General features: G+C 41.1%; 2 protein-coding genes across 5 annotated transcripts in view; one reads left to right on the top strand and one right to left on the bottom strand.

The window, feature by feature from the left end:
- The window catches only part of TIMM9 (translocase of inner mitochondrial membrane 9), a 169,348-nt gene that overhangs the window by 84,917 nt on the left and 70,523 nt on the right, over nt 1-13,908 (top strand). The window lies entirely within an intron of this gene.
- Nucleotides 1-13,908, bottom strand: part of KIAA0586 (KIAA0586 ortholog) — a 76,122-nt gene that overhangs the window by 999 nt on the left and 61,215 nt on the right. For all 4 annotated transcript variants that reach the window (XM_071745264.1, XM_071745267.1, XM_071745265.1 and 1 more), the window contains one exon: nt 4,416-4,481. In XM_071745264.1, coding sequence (XP_071601365.1) covers nt 4,416-4,481 — 66 coding nt within the window. The remainder of the gene's footprint in view (nt 1-4,415; nt 4,482-13,908) is intronic.

Raw genomic sequence — 13,908 nt, 5'->3', positions numbered from 1 at the left:
AACCCATCTCCCTCACTCATTAAGTGTTCTTCCTGCCTCTCCTTTGTGGTTAATCTCCCTTCTTTCATCCTCTGACAGACTCCAGAGAAAATATACACAGCTTTCCCCCTGGAGATGTGGCTTGCAGGACTTCATAAGCCAGGTTCATCTTCCTGATGGCATTTGGCCACTTCCCATTCCTGTGATCTGACCCTGCAAAGGGTGGGATGTCCTGGGAGAGGCACTGACCCCCCCCCAGAGTGCATCCACCACCTCCTGCAAGGGAGGGGGAGATGTCCCAGGGACCTTCCAGCAGCAATGGCTGGTGAGCAGCTGGGAAAGATCATTGCAGCACTGAGAAACCCTGTCTAGGAATGAGTGGAGGGGTAGAAAACAACCTGGAGGCAGAGATGGGAAGGGAGAAGGGTCACAGAATCATAGAATTGGCTGGGTTGGAAGGGACCTCAGAGCTCATCAAGTCCAACCCTTGATCCACTCCCACTGCAGTTCCCAGCCCATGGCACTGAGTGCCACATCCAGGCTCTTTTGAAATATCTCCAGGGATGGAGAATCCACCCCTTCCCTGGGCAGCCCATTCCAATGCCTGATCACCCTCTCCAGAAAGAAATTCTTTCTCATGTCCAACCTAAACCTCCCCTGGCACAACTTGAGACCTCTTGTGCCCTCTTGTCTTGCTGAGAGTTGCCTGGGAAAAGAGACCAACCCCCCCCTGGCTCCAACCTCCTTTCAGGGAGTTGTAGAGAGCGATGAGGTCTCCCCAGAGCCTCCTCTTCTCCAGCCTCAACACCCCCAGCTCCCATGGATAAATAATATTCATGGGGAAGAGTATTTAGCCAGAGGAAGGAGACAAGATGAATCAACTCATAGAGCTGGGGAGCAAGACACAAATCTGGCTGAAGATGCAGAATGCAAGAGGACAGGAGAGACAGCACTGGATGAATGGTGCAGCATCCCCAAAGCTCCAAAAAGAGCATCCTGAGGTTTCAGTTGTCCTCAGGATATTTATTTTCATGTGCAGCAGCTACATGGAAAACAAACACATAGGAGTCTGTGTATAAGAGCAAAGGCTCTCTTGGAGTTTGTTCTGATTCCAATAAGCTATAACAATTCTCCCTTCCTCTGTGATAGACTAGGTAATTAAAACACTATTTTCCCTATAAAATCAAGAAGTTGGGCTCTTTCTCACCCCAGTTAATTATCTGCTATGTCACTGTAGTAGTAATCTGCTTTCATCTGACTTGTAGCAAAGCATGCTTCAAATGGCTAATTAAAACAACAAAAACCCAGTGCTAAAATAAAATTTTATCCAGTGTTTTTCATTCTAGAAGAGCTGCCAACAGCCCAGGAAGTCAAACATCAATGAGGCCAAAGATAGTAAAGCCAGTGCACAGAACAACCCATGCCAGCCAGGTCCCCTGTCCCTTGGGACAAAAGCTCTGGAGAGGGAGCAAGACCACAAGAACATTTTTTTGTGTCCCCAGGGAATCTGCACATCACCTCCCCACCATGGCCACTTACACATTTTACAAGAAGTCCATATTTTCTCCATCCTATCCTCACTGGCTGGACAGCCCCCAGCAGCCCAAAGCCCTCTGCAAAGCACAGCTGCCAAAGTTTGGGTTGGCATGGCCCCCAGCAAACCTAAGGCATGAGCTGGGAGATGAGAAATTCTCCATCTTCTGAACACCACTGAAAAGCAGATTTCTGGTAACACCATCAAGATGTGCAAAGCAACATCTGGGTTTTGTTTTCTCCAGAAGTACTTCCACCAGCTTAGTCTGCAGCCATCTTTGTGTGATAAAAAAATAGGTTAATTCAGAAAGGGAGCTGGAGAAAAGCAAAGCATTTATTTGGTCAGAAGTGAAGCTGACACACAGCAAAGACGTGGATGTGTAATGCCTGAGGAAACTCTGTAAATCAACCTGGAGTCTGGAGCAGCTCTCCAGTACTGTATGCAGTTTGATGCTTTTAAAGCTTGACTTTGTTAATAATTTCCACAGCCATGTCACATTCCATGATGTCATTGTTTCAACAGCTGTCTTCAGGTTTGTTAAAAGAAAAAAAAAAAAGAAAAAATGGAGGGAAAAAAAAAAAAAAAAAAAAAAAAAAGAATATTCCCTTATACCAAGGCTGTGTAATAACTTCCAAAGTATTTGATTCTGGGGTGCTGAAATAAAGTATCATATTAGTCTACATTCCTCCTAACACATGCTCTAATATATTTTACAGACATACTATAGTTCAATTTTATGATAGATATAAAATGTTAAAAGGACAGAAAAATTAAAATAATTATTCCATCTACTTGCTCAACAGGAAAGTTACTAGGTCATAAGTTATCTAAACATCTTTAAGGAGAACCTTAAAAATAGCCAAAGTAAAATTTTTCCTTGTTTTGAAAGTATAAATCTCAAGTCTTTAACTTTGTACCCAGAAAACACAGAACCTGCTTTTTCAGTATTCCAACTGTAAAAAAAGCCCCAACTATGGATATCCTATTTCAGCCACATTTCTGCTCCACAACTTTAACTTTCCAGGATAGAAAGCTGCTGGTTCTGAAATTGTGTTGGCCAAGAGATACAAGTGCTGAGTTACTCTTACATGTGCTTTATCATTAAAACATCTTGCTTAATCCAACCTTGTGCATAAAACACATTCATGGATGCATGCAGTGATGGGTGTGAGAATAAATACACAAATACAAGCACACAGGTGGAAATACTTGTGTCCCTGCTCACATAAATCCTATTTACTGATGTCTGTACACAGAGATAACACTTGCACAGGCTCTGGCAGCTCCTTCTTTATCAATGTGATATTCCATTTTATTTCTTCCCCCCACCAGAGAACCAACACTAAGATGGTTTTCTCTTAATCACTGTGCCAGAAGCACACAAATTGCAATGGTGCCTATAAGATTCTGATATGCCCTAAAAATGGAATGGAAAATTCCTCCATTCACAAAGCAGCACGGGGCAGGAAGGCAGGTAATCTTCCCAGCTTTTTTTCCCCTCTTTAGAGGCTCTGGAAGTACTCAGTGCAATTTTGTAATCATGTACTTAGATGTATTTAGAAAATTTTTCCTTGTTAAAATCCCATAAATGGAACGTGTGACCTGAGGTGACCTCCAGTCCTCCAAATTCATTGTCACTGCCTAAGAGAACACATTCATATAAACTGTGAAAACTGACACTCCCAGTAAGTGTCTCAGGGTCCTGGACTGGCAGAAACTCAACAGCAACTGCAAACATCTTGGTGACCCCCTGATGGAAAAGGTCAGATTGCAGATTAGAGATTTTTCCTGTTCTTGGCAATCCCTAACAAATTCGTGTACAGTACTAAATTTCCAGATCTTTGTTTAACAGAAACATAAAAATTAATGGTGTGTCAGCCATCCAGTGACCTGTGAAGGGAGTTTTTCTCTAAGAGGCACCATCACACACTGCCTGTGCTACATTCAAGTGTGTGGTGAACGTATGCCAAATGGAAAAGGAATTAAACCCACTGAAGGGAGGTTTGGTTAGTCATACCATATGGCAACAATAAGAACAAAGGAAAATGTTTAAATCTTTCTTTTTAAATTTTTGGATTTGGCAAAATAAAAAGACTAAACAAGTCTGACTCTTAAGCTAAATAAAAACCATGTGCTTTAACTCCTTCAGGTCGGTGTCCATACATTAAATACCACTTTTTAACCTATCTGGAGGCAGACCTGTGTCTTATAAAGTGAAAAGAACTCTCTTCAAGCCAATAAATAGGGAAGGCTTGAAGGATCAGGACCCAGGCTACAGTTTCAATATAAAACCATAAACATAATTACTGCAATTACCTATGCATTACTTCCTAAAATTGAGAAACAATCATCACCCCCTAGCAACATTCCCTGTACTCTCAGACATAACAACTGGAGCAGCAAACTTCCAGAGCAAGAAGAAACTTCCAAGTTTATGTAAAAAGGACTCCAGTGCAGTGCTCTCATTCCTTTAATAGCAGGAGCTGATATGAATGGCTTGTTTCTTCTCCTGCCAGAATCCGGCTGCTTCACTTTGTTTATTACTGACTTCAAAGTTTAAAACACTGTCCCATCCCAACAAATAACTTCCTCCAGATGGCATTATCTCAAGCATTCAGAGCACTGGGAATAGCACAGCACCTGCAGATCTGTTACTTGGCATCTTAAAATCTTCAATGAAAGTGCCTTTTTTTTTTTTTTTTTTTTCCCCTGTGTCATTCCCCATTTTGGTTTTTCCACACACATAAAAAAAGATTTATATCTGGGCTGTAGTTAAAAAGCCCATTAGCAGGGAAACAAAGTTGTCAGAAATTCTTTTCAGCAATGACTGTAAAGTAGAATACTTAAAGCCCACATGTAACACAACCACTATCAGTAGAAACACTTTATCTGCTACCCTTACCTGTAAGTAAAGGTGTGAGGTAGGTATTTGTGCCCAGGTGTGTCTGATCCAAGTCTCCAGGGGTATCTATAGGGAATTACAGAAAAAAACCTCATTTTCATACCTGGTTGTACAGCCAAGTTACCAAGTACAGCAACCCACTCCTGGCAAAATCCAAATTACTCCAGATTTGCTGGACCAAAGCACACTGCAACATCCATCTTTTGATGGAAGCCATTCTGAAGGCTTCACTGAAAGAAGAAAATATACTGCAGTGTCAGTCATGTTACTATTTATAATTATACACAGGAGTTCCAGTTCAGACTCATGTCTGGCTATGCCCTGTGTTTCAGCTCCATAAGTCAATGCTTCTGTGATTTAATGGTTTATACAGTTGCAAGTGAGTATGGTAAGGAACCAGTCACATCACCTTGGGATGGTGAAGAACATAACATTCTCAGGAATAAGCAGCACCATTGAAAGTTTCTCAAATAATCCAACTGTTTAGACAAAATCATTCTCCATCCATCAAAACTGATAGCTCCCTTGCTTTTCTAGTCCTGACCCACTTCCACCTTGGGTCCCTGTGTATATTTATGTTGTTCTGGAGAAGGTGTCCTCCCAGCTCTGCTAGAAATGAAGCAAAACATCTTTAATCATATGTGCTTTTTAGGGCAGGGACTCGTTTTATAAATGCTTTGCTAAGCACAGGGCCCCTGGCTGCAGGTCAGACCACTGCCTTCCACTGGGACAGGAACAGAGAAAGGAAGAAAAAGATGCTCTGCAAATGCACAAAGTTCTGCTTTCCACACTGCAAACCAGAGCCCCCCAACTCAGCTGGTTTCATGACAAAGAGAAAAGAATGGGCAAAGTTAAGTGAATTTTCTAGGGTTGAGTTACATGAATGGGATAGATTTACAATTAAAACACTTCAGTTGTTTTACAGAAATGGACTGACATCTGTAGGACTCCAGCCAAAAATGTCTGGATTTAAAAGCATGAGTCTACTGCTCGAGCTGAAAAAACACAGTTTCATTCTCAAAAGGCTTCAGCCAACTCATAAACCCCCACAAGTGGGCTGTAGACACCAGTGGAGACAGAAAACTATATAGCATGAGTTCAGCTCAAGTTTTGACCTAAACTTGGCAAATTCCATCTTCAGATGGTGTAATGTACTTAGAGAAACACAGAAAATAAACATGCATATACAAGTGCTTTTCTTTTTTTGTTTGTTTGCTTAAACCCTAATGCATATCCTAGCTATAAATATTTCTGAAAATAAAATAAATTCAGCTCCTCAATCAGTAAAGGAGGGTGGGACACAGGCTTGGAAGCTAACAAGTTTTTCAAAGCAGATTATTTGAAAATTATTTTTCCACCTCTCGAGTCCAAGTTCAAGGTTCAGTGGTTTTCCAAAACATGTTCTATTCCCACCAATAACAACACTAAACAGAACAAAAACTAGAAATACATAAAATAAACTAGAACCAGATTTTTCAAAATCCTAACGCTGAGACTGGTAGGGAAGGACAGACAGAAAGCAGCTCCAAAAACATCTAGAAATGAGATTGCAGAGTTTACTAAATAAATATTTCCTTTTGGTGCCTAAAACCTACTCTGTTCCTTTAGATCTGCCATATTTTGCACTGTAGAATATCTCTCACTGCTTAACAAGTTCTTTCCCTGGCCAGAACTCTTGCTGTTGTTTCCCAGCAAACCACTTCCAAAAGATTTGTAATGGTCTTTCTGAACAGCTACAATAATTATTAATACTAAAAAGAAATATTAAAATTTAATTTGATTTTCCATACAGATGCCTGTAATTTTTGGATGTGTAATTGGCTGGAAATAAATAGTCTTAACTTTTAAGCACTGCTGTTTCTTGACTGCAACCAGGTTCTTGAAGAGAACTGAGATGAGGGGTCTGCAGTAAATTTTGAAGCAGCAGCTTCTGTTTCAAAGTATTAAAGGAGAATGAATTGGTTTCCTAGTGACCCAGAGACTTTGGAAAACACCAGGAAAATGTATCTTGTGCAAGGGCTGGAAGGAGCAGTCATTTCTAAGCCCACAGGAGACAACCTAAGTAAACAGCTGGTGGAATCATCAGAATCTGACAAGAGATAATTAAAACCCTGCATATCTATTTGTATAATTAATATTTAAATTATTCAGAAAAAACTAAGTAACAACTACATACCAAGGCTTTTTACCTGCAAAATTTAGCAGGCCACTGGACTGGAAGGTAATTTTAAGAGTATGCTTGTATAATGCATTCACCCCTGTTATTCATGCTTCTTGAGGATCCCAAAAGCATTTCAATGCCAGGATCTGAAGCAACAGCAAGAAACTTAAGAAGAATATGGACTCACGTGAGCAAGAGTGGGAATTCACATTAAATTCTAAGTTATGCAGACTTCCCTCAGGATGCAGAATCATTCATGGCAACCCCAGCAGTAGGACTGGCTCCACTGAGATCTCCTATCTTAACAATATTAATTGCAGCAATACTGCCTCCAGCTTATCTACATCATACCACAGTGCTAGACATAATAGCATTTGTATGGGGAGTGGCAAGGAGAAAAAATCCAAAGCTGCTTCTTAATTCTTGCAAGTTCCATGGCCTGTTTTCATTTTTAAACAATTAAAAAAAATGTACACAGGTAATAAAGTTGAATGAACCAATTCAGTGATGTTTCATCATAACTCTGGGTTGCAGTGGGTTTGAAAATTAACATCTTCCCAGGTCACACTCAAAATGAAGATGGGTGTGCCTGTCAGGGGAACCCCTAAGCAAATGATGTTCTTTTGTAAGTTATTTTCCTGGATACATGTTGGGTTACTCTGGAGTCACCTCCTCCTTCAGATCAGTTTGACCTGTGCAGAAAATTACCAAGAATTGCTCCAACTGCTGCTTTTCTGCAGTCTTTGCTGGGTGATGTGTGTGTCACTCAGGATCCCTACTTAACAGACACTGAGCAGGCTGAGCACAGGATCTGTGGGGATGCTCACCAAGCATCCCCTCCCAATCCAGCCCCAGGAATTCCTCAGCTACATGACTGCTGGTAGGACTGGAAGAGGACAGCTTTCAGTGGATCAGAGTAAGAAATCAAAAGCTACTTTCTATCACTTAAAACCAGGATGGGAGACTTTGATGGGCTCTCTCCTTCAGACAGACAAGAGGATTTCCTGGCCAGGAGGTTTCATCCCCTCCAGCCAGGTCAGGACTCTGCACACAGACTGGAGTGAAGGCCAGGGGATGAGCATCAAGAAGAAACCAGAAACCTTGCTGTGAAACAAAGCCTTTCAGGCAGTGCTGCAGGGCAGAATTTTCTCATTTGCAAGTCACTCTTCACACAGAAAGGAGTCACTAAATGCACTTTTGTAATAAAAATGTATATGATTATATATGAAAAATAAAAAACTGTTCAAATAAGTGTTTTTCTAGACAATCAGAAAATAGCTGCGTTTCTCCATTCTGAATACTTCTAAATGCTAAATATTCACATGACCCTATTACACTCTTTTGATGATTTTCACTTTCAAAGTCATGCAGGGTTCTCTGTGGAAAAAATTTGCCAAGACTCCTATTACTGCTACCATTACAAAGATCTGGCATATCAAAGTGCTCGTACCTACAGAACAATTACTCCAATTTTTTAATTACACTTTTTGAAAAGGAGATTATGAATGTTTTACCCAGGAAAAAACAAAACAAGCCAGAATAAAACCAGCCCTGTACAGAGAGTGCTTTCAAGTGATGCATTCTAATAAACACTAGGACATCTCTACTCACATTTCCAGCACACACGTTGCCCAACTTGTTAAAAACCCCTCTTTTAAATTTGTTAAACAACATAAAATGGCCATTAAAGGTCTTAACCTTTGTGCATATCAATTAACTTGGAAAAATGTTTTAGGCATAACCAATTCTAGGTATTTTAGAGGCAAGCAATTTTTCTGTCAGCTCAGAAAGAATACCAGAGTAATCTACATATGTTAAAAAAAGGAAAACATTTAATATCTTTAATGGATAGGGAGTTGGGAAACAGCCATTATTTAAGTGTCCAGACCCTCTTCTGTTAAGACAGTCTAAACCTTCTCTTGAAATGAGTAGCCTGTGTGATGACAAGTAACATTACCATTACAATTTAATGCCCAGGACCAGAGACTTGGAAGAGTCTGAGAGTAAAAACATGGTTTTATTCTGTGTCATGTTAATGTTTGCTAAAATCTAAAATGTTTAAGCTTTGTGCAATAGAGATAAGCATCCCTCTCTTAAAAAAAAAAAAAAAAAAAAAAAGACACACAATGATCCAAGAACCTTGGCCTGTTTTATGGGAAAGAGTAAAACCAAAATTCCTCTGCAATACTTGGGTGAATTTGAGCTGTAAATCAGCAAAATAAATGAACTGCAGAAATGTATTGCTCTGCATCTATGCTTTATATCCAGCACCTTACACCACCTTCTTAACTCTCTGATGCACACCACTACTTATCTTAATAAAACACCCCCCTCCATCTCTTCTAACCACTATAAAAAGGAGGAGAAGGACTGCAGGCTGCTCCCAGCAATGCTGTGCTGCTTGAAATGTTCACACCAGTTCCCCAGCAGCAACAGGGGAACCAGCAACTGTTGTCAGCAACCCAGGAGCTGCCCTGCACACACCTCTGAGCAGTACTCAGGCAGTGCCTACCCAGACACAGAACATCCTCCTTTACATTAGGTTCTCATCTGGGCTCTTTACCTCTGGAGCTGCACACAGAGGCCTGAGCTGAAACCTTGAAGATGCTGCTTGCATGAGATGGTGACACCTCCTCTTAGCATCTCCTGCCAACTGGTTTGAGAAAGCCTTGCAGCTCTTTGACATTCACTCTTCCCAGCTGAAGATGTTGGTGCCAAACTTGGTTTGTGCTCAGCGCGTCAACGTCTTTCTTCATTGCTTTGGGCCACAAGCATGATTGAGAGAGCTTGTAAGCAGCCTGAATGAAAAGCTTTTATCAGTTGTCTGGGTCTAAAAATTCCTGGCAAGGGTGCAGGGAAATCAACGTGCTTGGGAATTCAGTCAGCAGGTGTGGGAGCAGCTTCCTTGCACAGGGAGGTGTGGGCTGCTGGGTGCTGAGGGGACACAACCTGGGCAGGTGAACAGCACAGACACCTGGGGCTGTTCCCTGCTCCAGAGCACACACTGCAACTCCTGAATTTATAGCAGCTTCCTAGGAAAAGCAGTTGTGGAAAGGTCCTTAAGCAAGCAGCTTTTGCAAGCCCTCCATGTGCCTGACAATGACATAAACCCAATTATATAGCACAATCCTGCAATGACACCCAGTGTGTAACAACATGGAAAGCATAAAGGCAAAAAAAAAATCATCTTGTCTCATGGAACTTAATGGCTCCTCAGTATTTTACTTGAAGCAAATTCATTCATATTATATACACACACATGCACTCCCAAGTTCAGGAATGCTTACTCTGCAAGTACTAGATAAATCAATCTGCTTTCTAGCAGTTTCTTGCACATGCTCACAACAAGACCAGAAATTTAAAATGCATTATCCATTATTTTCTTTCTCTCCCTTAGAGAGTCCTGAATATAATTCAAATCCAATACACATACAAGTTAGGGAATATGTTTCCCCTTATCATTACTCTGTCACTAAGATTTTCATAGCTACATGGCCTACACAAGAGCAGAAGAGAGAAGTGCTTAAAAATAATAATTTCTTTATACAAGACAACATTTGAATGTCACTGTTGGGTTTTTTTTTAAATCTTGAAGGGAGAAAACACACATGGTGCAAGGTCTCTTGGAACAGGGATGTCTCCTGCCATGCAAAAAGCCTGGCAGAAAGGAGCATGGATCATGCCTGGGGCCTCTCAGTGATTTTGTAATGCTAACTGCAATATAGCTTTACTGCCCAGGTTACAGAGTTACCCAGTCCTTCCCTATTCCTTCAGAGAAGAAATAAACAGTTTAATGCAAACTCATTGCCTTTACCCTGTATTTTTTGATGGCTACTTGGAAAGTGATGAGTCTGGTAGCCAAGGCACAGCAATATTCACACAACCTGTGCTTAGCATGCACAGAGAGTTCCCTGGAAATGTACTCTATATCTGATAAGAAAAAACCCTCATTAAGAATCATTTGCTTGTTTACTTTTCATTTATTGAGCTTTAATGTACCATAAAAGTAAGTAATAACACCAGTGCCTTCAATGCATACGGCTTGTCTCCTGCTCATTAATGTTTTAGAACACAAAACTGCCTCTGGATCCAGGAAGCTGCAGGAAAATAAAAACCAGCCAATCATATGAACTAAAATGAGAGCTTTAAAGAATTTTTTTGTTGCACACGGAGTTCAACAAAAATGTATTCTGTTCACTGTACACACGACACCAATGGGAATAAGAGCCAGTTCAAGTTCTAAGTTACCATTACTTGGGTAATAGTTTCAAGCTGCAAGGCACAGCTGTATGGGCCCAGCCAGACAGGCTATCACAGCAATGCTTTGATAGCATGGGGCCCTTAAGTGTCAGGATATAGAAAAGGCAGCAGTTGTTGGCTGTGAAAACAGTCTGATACAAACCAGATGGGGACTTACTTGATGGGCAACACAAAGGAAAACAATTGGCTCATTCAACAAAGTCAGGCCACTGCCCCAGAGAATTAACAGAAGACAATAACAGTCAACCAGAGTTGATGCAAACAAGAAACAGCCATGTGGTTATGGTTTAAGGAATTGTTTCTCCTTAGACTAAACATAAAGTTTTGATTTCTAACTCTTATATTCATTAATTTCAGTCTAGTTTACAAGCCCCCTCTTCCTCCAAAGTCTTCCGTGTAATTCATTTATGTAGCACCAGCCTTCACACACCTACTTAAACGAGAAAAAAAATTCTATGACAGAGGCAGCTATATTAATCTAATGTTTCCTGAAGAATGCCACGACCACAGACAACCTTCTGAACCGTGTCAGAAGAACATTACAGATACACACAGCCCACAGTGTGTTATTAGACACATTTGCATTCATATGGCAGTACATCTACTGCTTCTTTTTGGGTTTAAATGCATAAAGCCCAGTCAGTCACATGCTGGGTTAGTGGAGTGCAGATGTCCTCCAGTTCTGTGAAGAGTTCTTTTGGTTTCTTACATTTTTTCAGAAGTAAGCTTTAGATCAATTATGTTACCACATAACAATTTCATTTGTCAGACTACAGTTAAAAATCTATTAAAAGAGCTCTAACCAAACTTTCTTTGAAGGAATCAAAAATTTTCAAATCGGCTATTTCAGATGTAACTCAAACAATCCCCAGCCCATTCATTTTTAGAAGCTTGTAGAAGACTGTGGTCCAAAATCTTAATTGCTCTTGCTGTTTTATTACAGGAAATATAAAAGTGACATGTGCAAAGGTATTTTGATTACAAATTACTTACAGAGATTGCACAATAAGTCAGACCTCTAAGGGCCTTCTGCAGTTTCACTCTCAGACTAAAAACATCTGAACTTTCTTTTAATATACTTGAAAATATTCCCTCTGGCAGGCTCTGCAGTGCAGCACCCTACAGGAGCGTGAACAGTTGGATGGTACAGTCTAGAAGACAGTCACATATATGGGTACTCAAGCAAAATGCAGCAAGATGCAGATGTCCTGGATGCCTTAAGAAATCCCAATGTCCTGGGACCCATCAGCTTCAGCTCACCACCACACATCCCCTGAGCTTCACTGCTTCTGGAGATTGCTTGATGGTTAATTCACAGCTTTCCAAGCTAGCTGTGCTTGCACAATTTAATCATCTTCTAAACATGCTACTAGGACCTACAGTGGGTGCACATGAAGTCTGCTCTTCTTCCTAAGAGCTACACTTCCTATGTAGATTTGCAAGCAGCAGCTGGGTTAAAGAACTGGATGTTTAGGTCTCATTGAACAGCTCATGTTGGATAGAGTGAGGGAGTTTGCCCTTAAAGAAAGAAAGTCACAATCATAGGATGGTTTGGGCTGGAATATACCTTAAAGATCATCCAGTTCCAGCCCCCCTGCACCTCCCACCAGCCCAGGTTGCTCCAAGCCCCATCCAACCTGGGCTGAGACACTGCCAGGGATGGGGCAGCCACAGCTTCTCTGGGAAACCTGGGTCAGGGTCTCACCACCCTCACAGGAAAGAATTTCTTCCTAATGTCTAACTAAATCTCCCCTCTTCCAGTTGAAGCCCTCACCCCTTGTCTTTCCACTCCAAGTCCTGCCCCAGCTTTCCTACGCAATTTCCTACACAATTAAGGAAGTGTAAAGTCAGGCCCTAATTGTCAACTTAAGTGGCTTTAGCTTGTAGCTGTTGGGGTGCTCAAGCCTGTGAGCAGAGCTTTACTTGAAAAAAAGACTAAAACACAGCTTTGGCAACACTGGAAGCAGCCACCACACACTATAGGTAGAAAAAGCAAGGTTTTTACTGCAGTTTCCTGCTGTACACACAGAGCCAGCACTCCAACAAAGCCCTTGTGTGCTGTGCTCTAAGCTAAAACATCTCTCTGGCAGAGCCATGAGGCTTATTTCCAAAAGTGCAGCCAAATTCTTGAAACCCCTGATGAAGGGATGGGTTGCCATATCGTAGCAGAGAAGATTTTGCCTCCAGTGCTGCTATTATTCATTTTTCACATCATCTACACCAACGTCACAACACATTTTTTTACAGACAGCAGAAATTTTGGGTTGAAACCCTCTTCACCAAGCCTTAACCTCAGAGACACTGTCTGCCACAGCCTTGCTTCGAAAAGGAGAGAAGAGCAAAAACCTCTTTAAATCCCAGGTCTGCCTGCAGAGGCAAACTGCAAATCCTCTTGTAAAAATGGTTTTGGACACTGCTCATCAGAGGATGCCTCCACAAAGTGTGGCAGGGCCAGCTGGAGCACGACTGCTCCTCAAAGTGAAGGCTCCAACAGGAAACTGCTCCCCCCTTGCTTTTTTTTTTCCTTTCTCTTTCTCATGTTTTTTGGGTTTGGTTTTTTTTTTCTGAGTCAGGAAGGAAGCTTCATCTTCAGAAACAAAATTCCCTGTGTAATCTCCCCACTTGCCTGTCTCTAGGAGCGGGTCCAATTACTGAAATAAGCAAGAGGAGTTAATGGTGTGTTTGCACTGTAACTCCAAGGAGTATTTCCCATTTATAATTTTTTGATTTATGTAACAGGGCACAATGGTAGCTGTTAAGTAAATAAAACCATTTTCTCAAGATCTGTAGTTATGGTTTTAGGATTATGAAAACAAACTAAAAAAAAAAAAAAAAAAAACACAGAACAAAACAACAGAAATTAAGCAACTGCCAGCAAATTCCATGCTTTTTTACTTCTACTGAAGATACAATGGCCTGACAAGGACAGAAACTGCAGCTGTTTTATTGTCTTTAAACAAACACAGCTCTGCCTAACTCCTGCAATATGTACAGTGCATAAAACAAGGCCATGATATGCAACCCCAATACTGTTACTTTTCTGTAAGAACCTAAATTAGGATGGAGGTCAGC

The sequence above is a fragment of the Heliangelus exortis genome, chromosome 5, assembly GCF_036169615.1.
Source record: "Heliangelus exortis chromosome 5, bHelExo1.hap1, whole genome shotgun sequence".
In the NCBI taxonomy this organism is placed as follows: domain Eukaryota; kingdom Metazoa; phylum Chordata; class Aves; order Apodiformes; family Trochilidae; genus Heliangelus; species Heliangelus exortis.
This window is presented reverse-complemented; position numbering and strand designations above follow the sequence as displayed.